Below are 25,265 nucleotides of genomic sequence, written 5' to 3'. Positions count from 1 at the left end.
GTTATATTTGGTTTCATTTTTACATAGACAATGATAAATAACAAATTTAGGTCCTTTATGAATGAAGAAATTTAAAGTAGAAAGTTGTTGATTTGTTTTTATTTTCACTTTGTGAGAACAGATGTTCAATGACAATAAAATATATTAAATGTAGTTCATATATTTTCAATTTATATGACATTAATGATTTTAATGGGTCACATGACATAAACATTTCACAGCTGTCTCTTTCAACATTAAAGGATGGTATAATAAAAGTTAATCCACACTTGTCACAAATCACTTTCTTGCTTTGTATTTTGCTGAATTTTCTGAGTTTAGGCATATGTTTAAATCTAGTTATGCAAGAATATTAAAGTTTTATACTGGTGAGCTGTTACTAAAGTTTAGGCGAGTAGCTATAGACGCTATCAATTGATACTATCTTTAATGAATAAAGATGTGCAGAAATTGTAGTGACTCCATTAGTAAGAGTGTAATAATAAAAATAGGGTAATTAAAATAATTCAGTCATATTTTGCATAAAACATACAGTGTCACATTGAAGTAGGAATATTTACACATTTCTGAAAAAAAATTTATATGTTTTTGTTTGTAACTTGTTTACTGATTGAGAGATGTGCGGCTTTGAAATATTTAACTCTTAATAGTGCTTTAGCAGTAACTTGTGAAATACAAGCTAGTACAGATTTATTAGAATTTAATTAGTTGGTCAATTAATGAAATCTTGTTGAAAAATCTTGTTAAAACCTACTTGTTATAAAGCAGGAAGAAATGAGTGACATGTAGAGAGAAGAGATAGCTAGATGCTTAAAGGCCAATTAAGTCATGAAAATATTAATTTAATTTTTCAAAACCTTTTGATTTTTAAAGCTCCCCAAAGGGAGAGCATATAGTCACTGTCTTGTCTGTCCTGCTGTCCATATCCTATGGATTATTTTCTGGTGTCCAGATTCACTGATGAGCTGTACAGGCAAACATCTTTCTGATTTTGATAATTTCTGGTTTTGATAATTGAAGTATTGATAATTGAATTTCTGGTTTTGATACTTAAATTAAATTATTGATTATTGAATTTTTGGTTTTGATAATTAAAGTATTGATAATTGAATTTCTGGTTTTGATAATTGAAGTATTGATAATTGAATTTTATGGTTTTGATAATTGAAGTATTGATAATTGAATTTTTTGTTTTGATAATTGAAGTATTGATAATTGAATTTCTTGTTTTGATAATTGAAGTATTGATAATTGAATTTCTGGTTTTGATAATTAAATTATTGATAATTGAATTTTTGGTTTTGATAATTAAAGTATTGATAATTGAATTTCTGGTTTTGATAATTGAAGTATTGATAATTGAATGAGAAGTCGATTTCTCACATTAATAATACATGTAATTACATAAATTATGTATAATTGTTTTCAGAGAGGGTAGATATTGATGTAGCCGAGAGTGAGAGGATTCTTAGAGAGAGGTTACAGCAGATATTATTAGACCTACAGCCATACATGTAACTATAGCATTTTATATATAAACATTGTGTTCATATCCTGTTGATTTTATTTATAGACTTGCTCTGCTTTGATATCAGATCTGTTGTTCAGCTTGACTATTCAAAGAATAATAAGGGTATTCTACACAGAATAACTTTTGCCTCCGTGGTCGAGGGGTTAGAGTCGATGACTTCTAATCCAGTTACCTCTCTGGCGTGGGTTCGATCCCCGGGAGATGCTTTGGTAGTTTACTACGGAGGAAGTTGTCTAGTACTGGTGTAACTCTCCAGGAATGATGGTTAGGAAACTACCCGCCTATATGACTGAAATACTGTTGGGAAAAGGCATAAGATGAAACAAACAAACAAACAAGCATCAGTGTCTGCACAATACTGGTTAAAGTTTTAAATGTATTAATATTTTGTACAGTATCATATCTCATCAAACATTTAATCACACACTTATTTGAGACTATAATTGGAGGTCACTATCTAAGGCCCAGAACTCTAGCATAAATTTTGACAGAATTATGGCCCTTTTTGGACTTTCTACATGCAACATCAATCTTCAAATCAATTGAAGGGATCCATTTGATACTTTATTTACTATTGAAGGTCAGTTTCTAATACTCAATAACTAGAAGAATTTTGCCTGAATTACTGCCCTTTGTCAACATACAAAAGTCATTGGTCAATTACCAAGACATAATTCTAGACAAACAAGACACCAAAAATAAAAAGCTAAAAATAAAAGCATTTTGGTGCATAGTTTACCTTAAATATAGATATGGTTAAGATTGTTCCTGTTACTATTTTATCACGGACAAAATACTTATTTTTTAGGGACAGCCAGTCTGATACAGAGTCAGAACTTTCACAGGATTTCCCTCTGACACAAGCCTCAGATGTCCATCTTCATGGTTCACAAGGTTTGTATTTTCTGCTCACATTTATTTATTTTATTTTCATAATATGTATGAGACTGGGCAAATGTGGGTTTTTCAATCTAATACTGGGGTACACTTTTACTGATCAGCTTCATTGTGCAATACCTGTCACAACAGAGTGACCAATATGCCGTGGTAAGCAAGTTTTACTTATAATAATATGATGGTTTCCTAGGATTGGCCGGTGAAACCTTCATTTGTCTACTTCTTGAGTTTGTCTGTGTAAAACTAATCTATTATATGTTTTCAAATTAAAAGTTTTTAATGAGGATTTGTTCTCACAATATAGTTGTGCAAAAAAGTAAGATGAATAAATAAAAGATTAGTTTGTATAACTATTGCAACAAAGAAAACATTATTAAAATTCCTTCATGTTGAGGGTATGCTTGCAAAAGAAAATGAAGCCCTTTATAAATACAATGCACATACCTTGATGGGGTGTCTGTGGCTAAGGGATTAAGGCTGTTGTCTTCAAACCCCTTGCCCCTTTACGCTTTGGATATGAATCCTGCTAATGACTTTCATGAGTGGAGGCTTTCTAGCTAGCTTATGGAATGTCATTGATTCTACTCAGGCTGTTGTACCTGAAATAATGCTTGGAGTGGCACCTGAGTCTATATCCACCAGTAAAGTTGAAATGTGGCTGTATAATCATTATAGTGTTGGTGTGACTTAAAACCAAACAAAGAAAAAAAAAACATACCTCAGTCTTAATTTGGGACTGTCCTCTATTCATCTGATTTCAAAATCTAAGTACCAAAATTAACTCTAACTTGCTGGCACCAACTGATTAACCAAGCTGAACCGGCACATCTGTGCTGACTAATCATAGTCTGCACTGATTATTCAGTAAGTACATATTTTGGACAGTTTAGCTGTTACTGAGAAAGGTTTTGTCAAGATTTAATATATTAAGTGTGGTTAACAGAGTAGAGTAAAGTCTGGATATGAATAGATTGGACTATCGTTAAAAATATCCCCTTGTTTAACCATGGAAGCTGAAAAGTAAAAATATATTATTTATATTTGTGTTAATGAAAGCAGAAATGCTCTAGACAGTTGATTGATGTTTTGATGTGTATTGTTGTAGATGATGATGTAGGAGGTTCTCAAGACACTGTGATGTTTGATGAAGAGGATCTGGAAGAAGATAAACCAGTGGTGAACGAGGAATCTATACACAGAATTGTCTCCTTTAGTCAGAGCTTCTGTGATGTCAGGCCTGAAGTGCCCAAAGGTATGTGGGGTATTAATACAGACTTTGTTTACTTATGGGATGAAGTATTTGAACCACTGTTATGTTTGAAGCATGATAGGTACTATGTTAGACATAAAAGTATTTAAGTGTAATTGCTTGTACTAAGCAATGTACTAATGAACTAACCAATTTCTTCACAAGTGGCTTACTACTAATCCTATGTACAATAAGGAATGATACTATTCATTCAATTTACTTATTGATGCTATTTGTAGAAATTTCAATAAATTTTTAGTGAAAAGATCAATTATAAAACAAGTAAACCATCTTTGTTGTGATAATAAAAAGTTTCAGAAACTGATTCATATTTTGTTCATTTGATTGAAAGCAAATTAAGAATGAAGTTCGTTTACAGTTTCAACATCAGTGTGTTGTAAGTCATTGAACAATTGTAATTTAGAGCTGACGAAAGTCTGAGAATGTAAATTATGAACACTGTCCCCAGTTTGTCCTTTATAGAATTATCTGTAAGGTCTGAAGTGCATCAAGATACCATATATATACAGTGTTTTAAAAAAGGAAACATGTCATGTATCCGGTTCAGTAAACCAAATGACTTCAGGCAAATGTGTTCTGAATGTAGTTTGATTCTTTTAAGTATGAGCATATTAGAATGGAAATATATAATATTATATTCTTGCATTTAATAACAAATAATACTGCAGAGTTTATTATTCTGATGGATGTACTCTATGGTCTTCATGATAAAATTACTACGCATTTGAACTTAAACTGTGCAATAATGAAATAACTGATAACATGGCACCAAAAGTTTGTATCTTTTTCTCAAAACAAAAATTAATTGTGCATTTCCCAATTCATTTTTCAGTTTCAAGTCAAGATAAATCTCTAGTAGACATTTTGGCATCATTAGCAGACGACACTTCTCCGCCATCTTCCCAGAATGCAGCAGCTGATGTTGTAGCATTAGAAGAACAAGACAGTATCCTGTCACAGCTTTCACAGCCAAGAGATAAAAAAGTTGATGAAGAAGAGGAAGAGGAAGTTCTTGAAATGTCACAGCTTGTGTGGGAGGGAGAAGATGAAAAGTAAGTCTAAATCAGATGCAGATGGTTAGGTTTTTTTGTGGGCAAAACAATCATCATGGTCATAAAATAATCAAATTTATCTGATTTTAACTTTTGTTTTTATTGTGTTATAAATGCATCATAACGTCTAAATGACCACAGTCTCTCGCAAGGGTCTTAGGATCCTTTCAGGTTAGGAATCGAACCAGCTAGTTTACAGAAAGTTGGTAATCCAGTGCCTGTTTGATGCTGTATATTAGGGACATTGGGGGATCAGTGGTTCTCCTTTACCAGTTAAACTTCCATGGTGTCTCTGTAACACAAGGAATTTTGAATTCTTCCAAATAAGGAAATTATCCACATTAATGTATTGGTCTGATTCTACCCATGTGTTGGCTTGTCCCAAAAATTATATACTGTATAAGAAAATTTATCATTCCTGGCTTGTCATAGAAATTGAAATAAGATGTAAAATTTGCTGAAAGTGTAATGTATAAAACATTCAAGCAAAAAAATAATAGTTCAGGCACAAATAAACAGCAGATACATTAGTTTTGTTTAAATGTTAACTTATATCTTTCATCTATTTTACAGGGGTGAAGATGATGAAGCTGCTAAGTTTGATCTTGCTGGAATGGACGATACTTGGATCGATTCTCAGATAGATACTCCTGTTGATGCTGTAAACAATGATACAGATAAGGCTGAAGTGATAGATGATTACAGTAGTGACAGTGATGCTGCTAGTGATATTATTCCTCAGTATGACGGGCCACCTGATCAGAAAGGTAACTAGTTTTACTTATTTTGAAAACTTATTTGTATAAGCCTAGTGCTTTGCTGTGTTCAGTATTGAAGCTTATGAACAAACATAATAAATGTACAATTTAATGTGCAATTTTCTTTTATCACATGGATTTCATTGGTTTTTGTATGTAAAATATTTTGCATAAATGACAGGATTTGATTTTACCAAAAAAAAAAAAAAATAAATAAATAAAAAAATAAATGAATGAAAAGGTGAATGAAATGGGCTAATATTTGTTCCGTAAAAATTAATTATTAAGTGTTTTTTTATGACAGATGTAGCTCTCACCAAAAACATATAAATTATGACAGTATTTTTTTTTTAAACTCCTTTACTATATGTGATATGAAAATGATGATAACTAATATAGATAACTTAATACTACTAAATAAACAAATGCAAGGTATATTATAGTTGCAACCAATTCATTTATTATATAAAATTCGTTAAAGGGGTAGTTTTATTTTTAGGGGATGCAAAACGTGCTGAAGCTAAGGAAGCAATACTGAAAAGGCTTGGAATGAGGGGTCCAACTTCCAACCTGACCATGCCAAACAGAGGTGCCGTGACACAATATGATGCATTTGGTAACATGATAGCAAGCAACCCATTTGCTGATGCTCCAAGTCCAACTCAGAATTTCAACACTTATCCTAATAATCAAGTATCACAGTTCCAAGGACCAGGTAACTGGAATGCACCTGGAAATCAATCTTGGAGTAGGAATATACCACAGCAGAACATAGGAATGCACCATTCACCAGGGGCTGGTTCCAGTCCTTCACATCAGCATCACTCACCTGGTAGTTACCACCAGTCTCAGCATTCACCATCAGGTGGAAACCAGTATAGTCCAATTGGTGGTAAACCATCATACCAGATGTCACCTGGGAGCCAGAATGTGCATAATCAGTATGGAGCTGGTAACCAGTCATATGGCCAGAGTTCACCACAGGGTCAGCACTCGCCAAGATCATATCAGAACCAGTACCCTACTCCACAGGGCTTCAGTCCAGCAGGTAATCAGCAGATGTCACCACCCTATACAGCTCAACACTTACATCATGCTCAACCCCATTCTAGTCAATCAACTGTACCATATAGCCCACCACAGACTTACTCACACAGCCAAAATCAAAGAACACATGACATGAATAGGTTCATGCAAGGAGGAGCAGAAAGATTCCCACATTCTGGTGGAAATTTCCCTCAAAAACTGGATTCGCCTCATATGCATGAATTAGAAAGACACAATCCTAGAGAAGCTTTTCCTGTACCTACATACTCAAGACCCAATCAAGTTAATACATCGCAGGGTCATTTAATGTCAATGGCTAGTCAGATACAAGGACTGCAGTCCCATGATGTTAAAAGGTCCATTCAAAATCCAGCACAACTTAAACCACATAGTTATGGGTTGAATTCAAATCAGTCTAGTCAAATGAATGATATTCAAAATCAATACCAGCAAAACAATGCAGGCATAACCAATGCTCAACAGAATACATCAGATTTACCTATGTATACAGCTCAACCATTAAGTGCTGGAGTTTCTAGTCATCATTCTAGCAGCGTCGACAGTTTTCAAGGTATAGATCAGTCCAACTTCGATACCAAGAGACCAAATCCAGCAATGCTTTCAAATCAAATTGTGGCAAATTTGCTTGATCAAGGAAGAAGTCGAAGAGGTCGAGGCAGAGGTAGAAGTCAAAACTCTCGTGCTACAGTGCAGGCTCCTGGTAACCATGAAAATTTCATGACATCTCCAGAGCCTCAGAATAAAACTGTCAGACAATTCCTAAGTAATGCATTACTGCAGCGACGTCAGAAGGCTGGCTCAGTCGGAGAATTCCCTGATCCACTCTGTGTCCAAAGTGATTTGGCAAATGTAAGACCTGATACCTATGGTAGACAGATGAGTAATGAAGGTGGCAGCTATACCCATATGAATGATAACTCCCCAAAAGGACACTTGCAGCTTTCTCCAAGAACTCCATCAGGGGATTCTGGCATGCAGAGCCCTGGTTCTGCAAGTTCAAAATTATCAGAGCCATTTGTTGGTCCAGTGACGAAGTATTTCCAAAGAAGATTAATGTATGAGCAGATAAGCCCTCCTGCTACGCCAATCAGCACTACTTCCAGTGAAACCAGTAAGAAGCCTCAAGCTGCATATAGCCCAAGTGGTAACTTCTCTGACCCACAAATAAGTCCATTGCAAAGGTTACTGCTTGACACCTCCGAGCTTCCATTGACAAGACCAGATCAAAGGCAGAGAACTTCAAGTAGGAGTTCAATTTCAAGTTTATCGTCTGTGGGATCTGAAAAACCTCACAATCTTTCTCAACAAGAGGGGTTCCTGCCTACCAGATACAATCATGAGAAATCCAGATTGTACAACCTTTTGTCCTCGAAGAAAAATGAGACGGAGCCTAAAAAAGAAACCAAAAATGTTATCGAAAACACACAAGCAAGTTTGAATGATAGTCAACAAGATTTATTTGCTGATTCACTATTATCAGACATTGGTAGTGTAGAAAATAACACTGCTGATAGTTTAAGTTCTTTATTTAGTGATGATGGACCAATGAAAGCAGCTGTCCAAGATGGTGGAGCAACTGCTGGTAATTTTGTCAATAAAAGTGGAACACAGACTGCACAGTCTAAAGATGATTTTGCATCTTTGTCAAGTTTGGAAAGTTTTGTTGGTAGTGTGAGAAATGAAACATCTGAATTTGGAGTGAATTTCAACAAAACTAGTTCAACAGATCAATTGATTGATAGTATGGTATCAGATAATGTGGTTCCCCACAATACCCAGGAAATTTTGAGTCCTGCCAGGACACTGACATCTAATAAGCAAACAATTGGATCTATGATGACTGATAGTCAAGAAAATATAGTCCAGGAGAGTCACATGGTTGGTAGTCAGCAGGCAATTGGTCAAAGACCAAGTGCTGGAAATCAGAACACTTTTGACACATTTCCACAGACATTTCAGCCTAGTCATAGCAGAGGTTCCCACATACAAAGTGTTCGAGGCAGGGGTAGAGGTCATTCATCTTATCAGAGTCCCAACAGAAGTTACAACCTCACAGACTGGCCTCAATATGCTGCACAACCTGGCCAAAATGTTGTCCGTGGAAGAGGCCAGAGAAGGAGAGGTAGGCCACCAGTAAAGAAAGTGGAAACATTTGGAGTTGTTCAGAAAAAGAAAAGGGGTAGGCCAAGAAAAATTGCTGAAAATTTTACATTACCATCCAATTTTCCGCAACAAAGTAATCTTCAAGCTCAAAGTCTAATACACTCTGCAGAATCTCAGTTTTCACAGCAGTTACAGAATCAGTATTCAATACCACGTAATGTTGATATGCCACCAAATGTTGACCCATACAAAGATATGGACATGAATATGCCTTACTATCAAAGTCAGAGTAATAATCAATCACAATCATTTTCACAGTTGTTAGAAGGTGATAACAGTGATCTACTTAATGAATTTTCCACAACTGGTAATATGATGGGAAGTGGAGGATCTAACTTTGATGGGCATATTGGAATACAGTCAGAAAACCAACCTCTGGGAAATCAGTTTGCAAGAGAAACCAATTTTAATATGAGAATTCCACCTCCTGAAAACCAGTTTCCAGTGGATCCAAACCAAAACCAAGCTCTTGAAAATTTCGCTCAAGCACAGAATCAAAGCCATACAAACCTTGGAGCTGAAAATTTTCAACCACCAGCTCAGCAGGATTCAATTCAACAGGGGTTTCCAGGACAACCTTATTCTTTTCAACAGCAACCACAGCAGCCTTTTCATGAACAGCAACTAAATACACAGCAACAGTTATCTACCATTAATCTCTCTGAGGCAATGCAAATAAGTGAACCTCAAATGAATTTCAGTGCTGACCTTTCTGATCTTAGCAATGAAGATCTGTCTCAGATTTTACCCGAGATTGAAGCTGGACAATCAAGTGCAATAAATCAGAAACCAAGTGATCAGTCAATGGACTTTGGAGATATCGATACTAATCTACCAGGTACTTCTCAGAAGACAAACTTGAAGACAATCCTAAAAAAGAAAACTCAGCACCCAGGTGGGAGTAAAGGTCGGCCTGATACTGCGACCATCATGGAACTGATTAGATACAGACAAAGAACAGAATTACCTCCAAAAACGTCTGCAGCCTATAAATTTAAATTCAAAGTGCCTACTCCAGTTTTTAAGAGATTAAAGTTCAGAGTAAAGAAAAATAATAGTGAAGTGGAGAACAATGAGCTCGACTTTGTTAGAATGCATCCAAAGGATGCCAGAAAATACAGTTTGTTGAAAATAGGAAGGGAGATTATACAGCTAAAGAAACTATCTGAGAACATGATAAATGAAATAAAAGAAAATCTAAAATCTGGGGAAGATGTACCAGGGATTCCTCCCCCTGTAAGACTTGTACAGGTTCCTGATATTCAACAAGCTGGTTCTATTATTGCAGATCTTTTATCAGCAGATAGTCCACATAATGATGATATGATTGGAACAGGTGACATTGAAGAAATGATGAATGATTCATTTCCACAAGGCATGTTAGACAACATTGGATCATTCATGGTTAAAAAGCAAAACAGATTGACTTTGTCAAAGGATAAGAAACCAAATAGTATGTTCAGAGGGAAAAACATAGCTACTATACCTCATTTGAAGAAGTACAGGGCAGGATTCCCATACTTTGGAAAAGGTCATGTAGGAAGGGGAGGGTCACATAACACAAAAATGAAGGCCAATAATAAAGGTTTGAAACCAGAATATGAAGATGATGAAAATGTTATTTTGAAAGATGTGTGTCTGAATGATGGAATCTTAACTCCAATAAAGTCTAGAACACCAGTAGCTGGTCGAAGTCCTGCTCATTACGGTGGTGGAAGCACTGTGCCTGAAATAGACAATCAGGTGAAAAACATCCTTGAAACGAAATTAAAAGATTTGGACTATGACTTGGACCTTAATCAATCAGGAAATGCTCAGATGTTTCAGGATGTACTAATGGGAGAAAAGGAATTGCAGAATAAAGCTGAATTTGAAAATTCTGATGAAGATACAGGTAATAAAGATGAGAAAGAAAGAATGAAAATAGACAAAATTGAAAAAGCTAGTGCGGAAAATACTGTAACAAGTGGTGATGATGAAAGGAATAATGTTGATGAAAATGTTGGTGAAGAACAATTTGAATCAGATAAAATTAAAACACAGGAAACGGCATTGAAAGCAAAGGAAGACTTTGAAAATATTGTGAAATCAGAATGTCCTATAACAAGTGATAAAGGTTGTGATGATAAAACTGGAAGTGATACAAGTGTTAAGGGTGATTTGAAAATTAAATGTGTTATTAGTTCTGACAATGAAGATATTAATAATCGTGAAAAGATTGACAAAATAGAATCATTAAAAGAGTTGAAGAAACAAATTGAGAAACAGCTTGAAAATGGTAAAAGTGTAAAAACAGCTGATGTAAATGGTATTTTTAATAAGTCTGATGAGCATAATGATAAAGGTTTGGATATTAGACGTTCACGTTCAAGTAGCAGAGATAGTCAACTGATTCCTAGTCGATCAAGTTCAAGAAGAAACTCTGTTATTCTAAGTGGGATGAGTGGAGATGAAGAAAAGTGTTTTTGGTCAGCTGGGCCTATAAAAAGGTGCCAAAGTTCAGATGGCAGTGATTCTTGTAGAAATGATTTTAAAAGAGTTAAAAAGTCAAGGACATATGGAAGTAGTACAGCTAGTTCTAGAAAAAGTTCAAGAAGTTCATCTTTGGATCAAGATTCTATGAGGAAAAAGTGCAAATCAAAAAAGAAGAATGTAAGGAAATCTTACAGATATGACTCTGATTCTGATGGAATTCCAGGTGTAGATTATATTGTGGTAAATAGATTTAAAGGGCGTAAAGAGTTACGTGTAGTTTTAGAAAAATTACAGATTGACAAGGATGTTAGTGTTTCAAATGAACATAAGAAAAACGGATTAAGTTCAAGAATGAAGAGTGAAAAAGTTGAAAAAAGTGGTGTGGAAGAGAAGGAAAGCAAGAATAATATAGAAAGGAGTGCTGAACCATCAAAAAGTGAATGTTTGACTGGATATTCAGCTGAATTTGAAAAATTTCTTGCAAGTAAGTCAGAACCTGCTGATATAAAGAATGAATCTGATTCTGACACTGAAGATTGTGATTTTCCAGATATTGTGTCTTGTGTAAGTTCTGAAGACAATAAAAAACATAAAGAGAAAGATGAAGCTGTGATACCTAAAACTGTTTGTGACACTTACGGAACAAAATCTGATGGAACCGAATTCATTGATGAATCTGAAAAAAAGGGATGTGATAGCAGTTCCAAAATTGAAAATGGTTTGAAAAGTACTGACTGTCTACATGGACCAGTAAATGACCAGGAAAGACAAGATATTACTGAAGATGTTGGAATACTAAGGCAGAATGGTTGTTCATCTAATCATGCAGGTGAGTCTTTTTCTTTGTGTTTAAAATCTTGTTCTAGTTCTGTTTTGTTTGAAAATGATAGTAATATTAGGAATGTTTCTGTTTTAACAGGTACTAGAGATTTTTCTAGCTCTAGTGAAGAGGAAAAGATATTGAAACATGCTTTCGTGGGACCAAAAAATGGCACAAAGAATCAATTAAAATTTGACAGTAAAAAGAAAAAAGCCAGTAAAAGTATACATGATGGGAGTGTGTTTTGTTCGAGGGGCAGAAAAAAAAGACCAAAACCAAGGAAGTCAAGATCTTCTAAACTGATGTGTAGTCTCTCTGCTCTCCATGATGCAACATTAGAGAAGCTCACAAGTTTTCCTGTTTTTGGTGAAGTAGATACTGGAAATTCCTCCTCTAGTCAGTCACCGACAAAGAGTAGGGATATATCAGATGTAGACAGCCCAGCAAGATGGCAACCAAGGATGAAAACACCTGACTTTGAATTGTATTTGGATAGAACAGATGATCATGTTTCTCATTTTGAAGATACTTTGTATAAATTAGCTTATCTTTCACCAATGTCGTCAGATACATGTTGCGATTCTCCGCCAAGACCACTGTCCCCTAAAGAAATGAGGAAAATTGACAGTGCACAAGAGCATTCTTTTGAGAAAACTACTGAACATAATGAAAAGAAAATGACTATGTCAGATATTCTGAAAAAAATGCAAGCGGGATCAGAAGGCATTCGAGACAGCGAGTCAAGCACTAGTAAAGAAATGCCAGGCACCCCAAGTAAGATTGCAGTTGCTAAGATTGAAGCTTTGACTTTCAGCGATATAAAATCTTTTTGCTTGTCAGAGAAGGATAATGAAGAGAAGAAAAAAGAACAAGAAGAAGAGAAAAGGCCTGAATCACCACCTCCTGATCTTGGACCACCTGTGCTTGAGTCAGAAAAGGACAAGAAAATAGAGGAAGGAAGTCCTCCACCACAGCTCTCCCCGGAAAGAAATGACGAGAGTGATGAGGAAACTAACACTTGTGTTGAATCAAACTTTTCAGAGTCAGAGGGTAATGGGAATACTCCACCATTCCTTGTTCCATGTAGATCTCCAAGAATTTCTTTATCACCAAGGTATTCATCCCCAAGAGTTGCAAGAGGTTGCAATGGTTCTGAAGGAGGAGATTATTTTAGTATTCCCATAGAGCGTGATTCAGGGAGTCGCCCAGGTAGATCACCAGGCGCTTGTAGTTCAAGTGGTTCTATTAATGTTATTCATAGTGAAGAGTTCAGTGACATAAGTGATGAGAATGATAGTGATATTGACTCTGGAATAAGAAAACGTAATCGCATCGGGAAACCGAAATACACCGATAGTCCAACAATGCCAAACTTGTCACCACGGTTGCCACCTGATTATTCAGGACAGCAAACACGTAGGAATTCAGATATGGAAGAAAAGGAAAGAAAACTGAGAGAAATTCAGATGTTTGAGGAACGGTTGCAGAAAGTAGATGAGGAAAAACGTCAGTGTGAGCAAAAGAAAAATTCACGAAAAGCTGATGAAAATAGAAACAATATTTTTGATTTAATATCAGGAAGATATGCATTGCCATTAAGTGAGTTAGTTGATCAAAAAATGAAAGAAGCAGCCAAAACAAAAACGTTCACATTGAGAGACAAGACTGTAGTTCCTATTAAGGAAAGATTAAAGAATGGTTATTCAGGGGAGATTCAAGATTTGAGTATTCCTTGCAAAAAAAATAATGTTGAGGATATGGAAAGATTAAGATTTGATTCAAGGTTAAAAGCAGACTTTGCTAGAAATTCTCAAAACAAAAATTTATATCAAGATGCATCTTCAAGTTTTTCGATTCATAAAAATGAGCTTTGTAATGGAGAAGTTGACTTCTTTAAGTCCATTCCTCACATGAATGGAGAAATTAACCGCTCTTTATCACAAAATGACTCGCTAATGACACAGTATCAAAGTTTCAGGAATTCTAAAGCATATCAAAACATGAGTATGGACTTAAATCGTGCGGCTTTAGAAAGAAATTCACCATCAAACGGAAAACATTTAAGTGATATAAGCTCGCCAAAAAATTTATTCGAAAGTTTCAGCTTCAGTCGTCCTAGTTCAAGACAAAGTGATAAAGGAATTAATAGTGGGGATTTATTTGACTCGTGTTCTGAGGGGAGCTCTAGACATTCGTTTCCATCTTTTCACAGGTCTTTGTCAGAAAATGGACGTACCGATTATGGTATTGTTCGTAATAACAAATTAAGTGACTCAATTATGAGAAGTGTACAGAACTTTGCAAATAGAGAAAAAGGTCAGTTTGAGACATATCATACCTCTAATCATGAAATACCTTTTTTTGAATTGGGTGGCGGAGAGGGAAAAAGAAAGAAAACTGTTAATACGCAAAGTCAGAGCAATCAGGCTAGTTCTTCTCATCGAAGGAGATCAAGTCATCCTAGTGGAGGTGATGACTTTGGTGGTAACCATGGAAACTGGGATCAGGGTAAAGGTCAGCGTTACCAGACATTTGACGAAAGTAGTTTACAAACTGGCTGCCATGTGATAACACCAAATAAGGCCCCTCCATCACTTGATAGCATTCTCGAATCAGCCAATCAGCATGGTTTGGCAGCCTTTAGACCAACAGGTGCCTTTTACAGTAACTATGGAGATGTGCCTGAGAAACCAAGGTATTTTGGTGTAGAATTGGCATGAAATCCTAACACAATATAGAATATTTTGTATCTTTCATCTTCTTCACAGCTCCTTATATCTATAAACTCATGGCTTCTTCATTTGCTATGCACTAGACGGTGAGAATTTAGGCCGATCATCTTAGTTTTTCAGTTGTTTATCTTATAATTATGGTGTGTTGCTTTTTGGAAACTGTTGGAAAATACTTTACTGTTTCATTTTTAGTTTTTGTTCCTTAAAACTAGCATAAGTTGGTCTTAAAAATGTGAAGTTTTTAGTGTATTTTTTATCTTTTAAATTTGAAACATAGTAAAAAATGATGGGGAGGAGGGTGGGGAAGAAGGAAAGAAAAAAAAACTATCCTATCTTACAGCTGTTGATGGGATAAATGAAGAAAAAAAAAGAAAAATAGCAAAAACAACATAAACAACAAAACCCACAGTTTATGGATACTCTTGATTTTCAATCACTTACCATTAGTTAAGAAGATTTTCCTACAGTTTTTCATGTTTGTTGATTTCATATTTTTAACTTTAATTTTAGTTTCAATTTTTAGTTACACATGAGTAAAGTAGTATATTATAGGTGGTAAATGGAATGTGTTCTTTTTTTTTTCTTGCATGTTATTTATCTTGATTTCACGATGCACTTGCCTGGCAGATGGGATGTTTTCCAGGTCTGTCTCCTTCATCATAGTGCTATAATATCATTGCTTTATAAACAATGTACATCAGAGCTTATTGTTTTTTCCAGGAATAAAACCATTATTTTTAATAATAATGTTTTTTAACTGGACTATGTGTCATAACACTTTGTTTTAATTTTGCGTGCAACTTTTTGTTTAATATCATTTACCATTGAAGATATTTTACTTGAAACTGAAGGTCACTGTCCAAGGCCCATAACTCAGTGGTAGATTTTTACTGAATTAAATTTCTTAGTAGTTTTGTGTGTAAGGTCGGTCTTTACAAGAGTCTAGAAGGTATTCACTAGTAGAAACTTCACACATTGTCTTAGTGGTCATAAATGTATTTCACTGACCAAACACCATAACTAGCATTAATTTAGATTTGACCTGATAATTGCCCCTTGTAAATTTTGTAGTATCCATGGAGTTTCTTTTGCGCTGATAATAATCAAGCAGGCTGTCCATCTGGCAGCTATTGTTTGAATGTTAAATGATTTATAATATTATAATTTCTAATTTGATATCTCAAATAAACTAAAGAAAAAGTTACAGCTGTCTATTTTGAAAGAAAGATTTTAATATTGGTTACTTAATGTCTAAAAATAGTTCTTGTAATTTTATCTGAATGCTCTTTGATTACATCGTATCCTTATTTTAGTTCTCCCCTTCTTATTTTCTGTCTTTATGTGTTGCTAAGTCTGCGGGTTGGATTGTTTACTAATTTTATGCACGTTAGATTAATGCATCGATTAAATGTTATAAAAAAGAATATTCAAGTATAGATAAAAAATAATACACATCATATCCTTACCTGGTTTTTTAACAGCAGCTGGTTTTCAGTGGGTGTTTTTGTTTTGTTTTTTTATTTTTCACCTGTAGCATTGTAACAAATTAAGATCATGGTTTGCTGTTAACTAAACAAAATATGATTAATATTTTATAAGAATCTTTGATTTGAAGTACACGATTTGCTTTAAAATCTCTGAGGACTGTTACACTGGTTGTTGTATTTGATATTTATAATCTGAATCTGCCAAAGGTTTGAAGCCGCTATGTTTAAACCATTGATCCTCCATTCCCAATTCATGTTTCAACCCTTTGATTTTGTAAAAACTTACTCGCAATTCAAAAGAGCTGTTTGGTATTTAAATGAAAATGTATTACTTAATTGCTTGTTAAAACAAATGGTAAAACTTTATGTACAACACCAAAAAAGGACTGCGACTGCATCTGAATTAACCAATGCAACTAGCACAGATCAAGATCATCTGCTACATCTGTAACATCTGATCATGGTCTGAACTGTTCTCTATTCATTCTGTATGTATATTAAAATTTTCCCCTGAAAATGTTGAAAGGTTTTGTCCAGATTGAAATACAGACAAGTCCATTTAAGACATTAAATGAGGTAGGGGTTAAAATAATATTTAGATTTAAAAGTACTTTCACATCTGATAAAATTTTTCTTAGCCAAGTTTTGTTTTTACTTTTTGTATTAAAAGATTTGGCTTCTGTATCCATGAAAATATTTGTATTGGATGTCTCCATACTTGTCCCATTCATTTTAGTGCTAGAAAAATCATATTAGTCTATTTAACAATAAATCTGTGTAGGCCACCTCCATTTCAAATGATTCACATCTTTTTGTCGGCACATTAGTACTTTTCTAGCTAAATAAATTAGTTTAGAAGGTTTCTTACAAAGCATGAATAAATTTAGATTTTTTTGAAAGTCAGCAATAATTAAGTTCTTATAATACGGTATTAAAATTAACAATGGACATATTCTAATAATTTTTATATAAATCTACATTATAACTTGTATTACAATATATAAGAATCTAACAATATATAAGTGTACTCTTCAATTGTATTATTGTGGTTTTATATCATATATTATTTTGCGGTATTTATTTTTTTTGCATTACGTCACTAGTTGTTTTGATTGGTGCATGACGGTTTGTCTGTTTTTAGGGAGGGAGGTGGTCACATCCTCAAGTTGCCGTCCACGCTGGTGAGATCTTTCCCATAATCCTTTACTGTTCTGGCTGTCGTCTTCATACAACATCCTGTAACATAGAACTTGAATTTTTACCAAAAGTTATAAGGCCAGTATAAAATAGTTTGTTTCTTGTATTTTTACATACGTTTTTTTGTATTTTTACACACATGTACCTAAAAAGAAGTGCATAATGTTTAAAGTTGATGAAAATTTGCTACAGTGATGTTTCTTTCAAGAATTTCCAATTAAAGTTTTATTTATATAAATGTTTTCATGAAGAGAATATTTTTTGCTCCAAATTAGATTTTGATCCTCATGTTTTATAAGAAGAAGAAATATCATCAACAAACATTTACTATGGGCAAATTGTTAACTTTCTTATAGTATATACATGTAACTTGGATTTAAAATGGAACTGGAGAAAGTTTGATGATTAATGTATTGACTGAAGATATCCTAGTATGATTTGTTTACACATCTGCCTTGTCTAATGGAATAGGACCTGATTCCTACATTGATTTTCAAGGATAATTGAGATTTGTATTTAACATGACTTTATTTGTAATATTTACTATATTTCTGTGGATTCTGGTTATTGTGAATTTAGATTATTCCTGATGTTCCATTCTAGTTTTCCCCTCTGTCACTAATAAACTTCCTGGTCAGTATTCACTTTATTCAGGCCATATACTGGTCACTGCTCAGTTTGAATATTTCTATATTGAAATCCCATAAACAAATAATAAGACTGTTTCAGATTCAAAACTGGACGAGTCCATTTTAAAAATTCTGCAGTTTAAGAGGTATTTTTTTTCTCCATAAAATGTAAACAATTAAATCCCTTAAAATATCTCTCCACATAATTAAAAGTATGGATTTATTTTGCGGTTCTGCAGACAAAATGAAACAATATGTTAAATTTTGGAGATAAATTATGACCAGTGTGATATTTAAAAAAAATGTATGAAGTAACCATAGCCATTCAAAAATTTATGTTTTGAATTCACAAATTCTGTAGAAACAGACATGTTGTATGAAGTCGGCAGTATGTGTTACTGTTGGAAAATGTGATAGGATTTTTTTGGGGTGCAAGAAAGGTGGAGGGGGAGGGAGTGCATAAAAAGGTGGGGGGAGGGGAATTAAGAAGAATGCAGTAAAAAAGGAAAGTTATATGATGAAAATGGGCATGTTTTAAGACTCCAGAAAAATCCTATAATTTTTTTTGAAAGCTTTTATTGTGAATGTTAGCTTGCATGTAAATGTTGCTTTTGTTTCATTATTTTAAGTTTGAAAGTTTCGTTGAGCTTAAAATCATATTAAATTGATCAGGGGAAAAAAAGAATTTTTTTTTTGTATATTTTGCTAGATTTATTCATGCACTGTGTTAAGTGTTTTTTGTTTATGCTGACTGATCACATGATGTGATGCTACTGCTATCAGGTTATGCAAAAATAATGTTGACCCTTGCTTTTCACCCATTACTTAACTAGGTCGAGGTTACATTTTATTAGTTACTTTTAAAGGTTTATCAACAGATATAAAACATAGATCACTTTTGACTAGATTATTATTTGACCTTTTCTGTCAAAAGGTTAATTAGGTCACAATGTACAGTCCTCTTTTTATAAAGATTTCAATTATTATAAGTGTTACCATATTTCAACATGGTAAGTGTTGTATTCTTAAATGAAACATTGCCCAATAGAATATTTTTGTGAAAAATTTGTCCAAGCAGTTGTGTTTCTTTCATCTTTCAGGTAAAGGATCTGGAAGAGTTTGATTCATCGCCATTGACATCATTATCTTCATCATCACCATCATCATTAGTTACTGGAATTAAAAATTGGAGAACTATTTTATGTGCCAAAGACTCATTACTTTCATCACAGACTGGATCCACAGATTTACTAGATAGACTTGATAGAGAACCAGCCTTAAAATATGCAATAACTGGGGACCAGTCTATTATCATCACACCATGTAGTCTTCCCCCATCCTTAAAAACTGTTCAAAAATGGTATGAAGGAAAAAAAGTATATAAAAACTTAAAAAAGAAAGCTTCTTTACAAGAGGAAGCAAAAGGAAAGAAAGGCAACTCGAAGGAAAACAGAGAAGTTGCTGAAAACAGTAAAAAGCTTGCAAGTGAAACTGAAAAAGTAAATGTATCAGAAAATATAGAATCAACAGAGAGCAAATTTACTAAAGTCACTCCAAAAAGAAATGCAAAGGACCAAGAAGAAAAAGTCACAAAGTCTGAAACCACCTTTGAAAACCTTGATATAAAAAGTCCATCTGCAGAAATTGAAGACCTAATTGAAAGCCCAGGTCAAAGCCAGTCCCAGGATATTGAATCTACTTTGTTACACAGTACACCGGTACTGCGTAGAGGATCTACCGACTTGTTTGAACCGGAATGTACACCAATCACTGGTGAGAAGAGAAATCGTAACAGCCAGGGTGATGAAGGTTCAGACTTTATGACACCGAAGCGGATACGACCAATAAGAAGATTATCAACACAAACAGACTCCACTCTCAGGAAAGCTATTCTGTCTTCACAAGTTAGAGTAAGTCACATTGGTTTTAAACTTACATAAAACAACATTAAAATGAAATTTTTCTTACAGCCAAATTTATAAACTTTTAAATTTATCAAGAATTATTTGGACTAAACATTTTAATTCAGTATAATGTAGATCACTGTAGCCATGTTCTCGTTAGGATGTTATTCTTTTGGCAGATCTGCAACTAAGTACTTACAGTAAGCTGGGATTTTCAATAAATTATTAGTTCTAACATGTGAAATATCTATATTGCTTTAAGAGAATATGATTTGTGTCAAGCTTGGGATATTATTACTTCATCTTAATATGAATTTAATTTATTTATTTGTAGCAACAGTTTGGTACACCATCCTTACATAGGAGAGATACATCTCAGATTGAAGGACCGTCATTGAAGAACTCATTTGGATTTAAGCATAGTCAACAGAATCTGCAAGATGCCAAGGCCTTACATGAGGTATACTGTCATTAATTTATATTTTCATGCCATTTCATCACTGCCATAATTATGTGACAATTACAGTTTTATGCCATAAGAATAGAGCAAGGCACTGCATGTCTTTTCATTTGGCTATAGTCACCTCTAACAGTTAAAAAAATTAATAAAATCAACTTTTGACCATTCCAAACTAGTAGGACAACTCCATTGAACAAAGTTAAAGTGAAAATTTTGAAAAAGATCAAATCAATAGTCATAATGAACCAATTTAATGCTGATTTTCTGATACGTTTTTTGTATCAAACCTTGTCAGCATGTATATTTGAGTTGGTATCATTAGTGTTACGTGTCCTATATTATCTTTAAAAGTGTGTTATTATACTTTTTACAGAACAAGCAAAAATTCAAAATGCTGAAAACTTGTATATTTTGCTTTCAGTATCAGAATTTAACCGTGCTCAGTGTGGAAATTCATGCAGAATCCAGGGGAGATTTGAAGCCGGACCCAGAAGTTGATGACATTAAGGCAATATTTTATTCAATATTCAATGATGTGCATCCTGAGAAGGGAACCAGAAATGAATCTGGTGTTTTCATTGTGGACCCGGCCTCAGCCAATGAAATTGCAGATGACAAACTATCAACCAATCAGAAGGTGTCTAGTATAAGACCAGGTAGTCCTCAGCCTGGACCATCTAAAGCACCTGACACACCAAAGGTCAGAAGGTCGGAAGTCATTGCATCAACTTCAAAGGACATTGCTGTAGGCTCACAGATCAATAGAAAGAATACATTGTTGGAGAAGTCTGGTGTTCTGGGTTTAACTGTAACCTATGTGAAAGATGAAAATGAACTTCTGCAAAATTTCATTGGCTTTGTACATAGGTATTTGAATTTATTTTTCTTTTCTAGTTTTTAAATTTTGATAATGAAAGAGTGTTAGGTCTTGAAAATATACTTTTATTGTGAAATTTTGTCTTAAAATTAATGATATCACTCATTCATTTAAGTAAGAAAATTGAAGCTTTATTATGCCAAGCAAAAAATATCATTTAAGTCTCCATTTGTTAAACATTGGCATATGAATGATTTATCTATTAGAAAAGATTTTCAGTAATTGATTTGTAAAAATCAAAATAGTGGTAAATTCTGTTTAGTGTTAAATATTTTTTACAATTCATACAGGATATAGTAAGTTTTAGCACTTCAGGACATGAACATGTATGCACTAAAGACAACAGATCTGGTCTCAAAGTTACAAATCTTTTTTTCTGAGCTCTGTCTGGAATCTCAGGAATTTCATTGGTCAATATACATTATGTGCTGATTATACCTGAGATCTGAGTTTCAGCTTAGAAAAAATCTTTACAACCTTGTACTCTGGTTATACCAAGAAGCTGATTTGAGGGTATGTAAATAAGAAGGTTCTATTCTTTCTATGGGAAAATAGGGTTTATTGAAATATAAGATATTTCTTTTAGATATGATATTTGGTTTTTTTGCAGGTGGAATCCAGACATACTTGTTGGTTACGAGATTCAGATGTTGTCATGGGGTTATATACTGCAGCGAGCCTCCCAACTGAGTATAAATCTTACCCAGGCCATATCTAGGGTGCCATCGGACAAGACAGCAAGTCACCACTCGAAGGAGCAGGACCAATTTGGGGCTGATTATGCTTCAGAGATACATATTTCTGGCCGTATAGTTCTTAACTTGTGGAGACTGCTCAGACATGAGGTTAGTAAATGAAGATAATCCTCAAACTTATGTGATGTGTTTTGGTCACTGATTTGTAATTACTTACTCATTTAGTTGTGGTTTGGCTTTGTAAAAGCAATTAATTTTTTTTAAACCTAAAAAATTTATATCAATATTTTAAAATTGATACAACTGAAAGTTATGCAAGTTTTATCAATTTCTATGTTTTCCTGTCAGATTTTCTTAAAAATCTTTCAGTTTGCAGGTAATCCATGGACCAAAATATATTTTTATCACAGCATAACAAAAAATCTTGTTTCCAAGTTCATTGGTCCAAGTAAAATAATAATAAAGTTTTACAAGAATCCCCTCAGACTCAAAGTATTTGATATTTCTTGAATGAACTTATTGTAAAACATAAAGGCATGTTTTTTATCCATTGAGTTGAAAAGAGAGATAAAAGGTTTAGAGGATAAAATTACATATTTATACATTTTCATTCCTTATAGGTGACACTGAATGTGTACAGTTTTGAGAATATTGCCTATCACGTGCTTCATAAGCGTATACCATTGTTCTCGTTCCGGAATCTAACAGCTTGGTTCAAACATCGCACCCATCTTCACAGGTATTACAGTAATTCAAACCATGGTTTCCTAGCATTGGTAATGACCAGTATCTGCCATCAATATAGAGTCAGGCCAGTGTGCACATTTGTGCTGTCAAATCAGACTCTTCTATACTGTTGGTTGTTCAGTTCTCCTAATTTGTCATGTTGATATTTTGTCTAAATTTGCAACGGTTACAAATTTAAAAAAAAGGACAAGTCCATCACATAAATTCTGGAGGGGAAAGGATAATCTTAAAGTATGAATTTTCCTATATAATAATTGAGACTATGTGATATTATATATTTATATTCCAACCATATTAAATACTAATCGTCCAACCTATGCTTAAACCCACCTTCAAACCAATTGTCAAAGAGCAATTATATATTTTAAATGAAAAAAAAGTTTTTATTAAAAGGTACAACTGAAATGTTTGCATGTTTTGTTCGAAATTTTAGGAATATTTTACAACGTTTTTTTCTATTAGGAATATTTTACAATGGTTTTCTCTCATCAGTTTTAGCCTTGCTTTGCCATTTATATTCAATAGTTTTAATATTTTAAGTGATATGATATAGATTTATTATTTATTATATAGATGGAAGGTGGTTGAACACTATGGTACGAGAGCTAAAGCTAACATTGAGATAATGGATCAACTTGACATGGTCGGACGCACTAGCGAATTTGCTCGCGTGTTCGGTATTGAATTCTATGATGTACTCTCCAGAGGGTCTCAGGTGGGTATTGTCACTATTTGCTGAGACAGGTCGCAAATTCAGTAAAGCTTGAAATGTGTATATTTTGATATATTTAATAATTTGTCACATTAGCACTGTGTTTTGAATCTCCCTGGAGGCTTCAAATTGTTGCATATGATGAAGCTACACAGCTGACTTATGGAAAGTCAACTCCAGTGTCCACTTATGTCTTAAAAATGCTTAGTCACCTGGTGTCTTACACTGTCAGTAAAGCTAGAATATTGCCATGTGACCTTAACAGTGTATGTTTTACTTTCAACCAAATAAGTAATTAAACCTTTGAATCAGATTATGTCATGCAAATTCCACTAACTTGTCAGACTAGTAATCTAAGATTTGCCGCATGGGTACAAACGCTGTCAGGGGCAAGTCGCTGTTTCCTTGCGCAAGAAACTTTACACTCATTGTAAAATACTGGTTGGTTCCAGGAAAAGATTCAAGTGGGTGTTTATAAGCTAATAGCTTCCTATACAATTAAAGTAAAGTAAATTTTGTATATCTTTTCACATTTACAATAGACAGTTTCAAATGCAAAGTTTAACCAGCCAGTTGGTTTATAAATTTAGCACGTGAATTATTATTCTGTATTGAAATGCAAATTTGTTGTACATGTATAATGAATACCAAAATCATCAATTTTAGTATCGAGTTGAATCCATGATGTTACGTGTTGCCAAGCCCATGAACTACATTCCCGTGTCTCCCAGTGTACACCAGAGAGCTCGATCAAAGGCACCAGAGTGCATACCGCTCACCCTGGAACCAGAGTCTAAGTTCTACACGGACCCAGTAGTGGTTGTTGACTTCCAGTCCTTGTACCCATCTATAATGATAGCCTACAACTACTGTTTCTCCACGTGTCTTGGTAGAGTTGAGTGGTTCAAGAATGCTCAGTAAGTTGTCAATATTATTTAAACCATAACAATGTATTTCATATCTTGCAAAGTTTTGTGGTATAGCCACTGAAGAAAATTGTGAGCTAGATATTAAAGGGACTCCACTGAGGTTTTTTGACATGATGGGATTGAAAATATTTTTTTCCAGATAAATGTACCATTTGATGTAGGTTTAGACCACTAATCTTTGTGCAAAATTTCAGATCATTCGCGCACTTCATTTTTCCAGATTCAAATTGTAAAAAAATACGCTTTTCACTAAAATTGGGCAAAGAAAAGCATAGAAATACGATTTGCAATTTATTTCAAGGTATATTTCTTAACTATTTTTGCATATATTTCTGTTTAAAGTGCCCCAGCTCATTTATGTAAGAATTCAAATGTTATGTTTTTAGGCTTTTAAACCTCAGTGGAGTCCCTTTAATGTTGAAATAACTCAACAATAAATTTATATTTAATGAGAAGCTGTTCTATTTCTGATAAGATTAAATTGTATAATAAATCAAAACTGTTGTTTTGGTACTCTAGAAAACAGGAAATGCTTTTTGCATGAATATTAAACTTAAAATGCTTTTTGCATGTATGTATAATTATTAATATGGGTTATCAAATGTTAATTACAAAATAAAACCAAACAAGCAAACAATCAAACAAAAACTTAGACAATTATGTGACAACTGTTGCAATGAAAATTTTTGCTACAATGATTTTAGTGCATATTTAACAATTTATGCGTTTGTAAGAGAAAATTGTTATATTTTAGTGAAGGGCCAATTGAGTTTGGATGTACATCACTTGGTCTGGATCCATCAGTAATAAAGGTAAAACTTCTTACTACTCTAACCAGCATTGTCAAGTCTTAACCTGCTTA

At 33.9% G+C, this 25,265-nt stretch overlaps 1 protein-coding gene across 1 annotated transcript in view; it reads left to right on the top strand.

Annotated features, from left to right (window-relative positions):
• The window catches only part of LOC132732878 (uncharacterized), a 75,171-nt gene that overhangs the window by 36,238 nt on the left and 13,668 nt on the right, over positions 1–25,265 (top strand). Inside the window, exons 10-25 of the mRNA XM_060719405.1 lie at positions 1,430–1,514; positions 2,340–2,425; positions 3,534–3,680; positions 4,531–4,750; positions 5,324–5,517; positions 6,008–12,043; positions 12,134–14,729; positions 17,395–17,434; positions 19,180–19,989; positions 20,318–20,443; positions 20,865–21,310; positions 21,931–22,165; positions 22,636–22,754; positions 23,336–23,477; positions 24,141–24,391; positions 25,158–25,215. Of these exons, the coding sequence (XP_060575388.1) occupies positions 1,430–1,514; positions 2,340–2,425; positions 3,534–3,680; positions 4,531–4,750; positions 5,324–5,517; positions 6,008–12,043; positions 12,134–14,729; positions 17,395–17,434; positions 19,180–19,989; positions 20,318–20,443; positions 20,865–21,310; positions 21,931–22,165; positions 22,636–22,754; positions 23,336–23,477; positions 24,141–24,391; positions 25,158–25,215 (11,591 nt within the window). The remainder of the gene's footprint in view (positions 1–1,429; positions 1,515–2,339; positions 2,426–3,533; positions 3,681–4,530; positions 4,751–5,323; positions 5,518–6,007; positions 12,044–12,133; positions 14,730–17,394; positions 17,435–19,179; positions 19,990–20,317; positions 20,444–20,864; positions 21,311–21,930; positions 22,166–22,635; positions 22,755–23,335; positions 23,478–24,140; positions 24,392–25,157; positions 25,216–25,265) is intronic.

The sequence above is a fragment of the Ruditapes philippinarum genome, unplaced genomic scaffold (genome assembly GCF_026571515.1).
Source record: "Ruditapes philippinarum isolate M1 unplaced genomic scaffold, ASM2657151v2 ctg358_1_1_1_1, whole genome shotgun sequence".
NCBI classification, from domain to species: domain Eukaryota; kingdom Metazoa; phylum Mollusca; class Bivalvia; order Venerida; family Veneridae; genus Ruditapes; species Ruditapes philippinarum.
The sequence above is the reverse complement of the archived record's forward strand: the minus strand, read 5'-3'. Positions and strand labels throughout refer to the sequence as shown.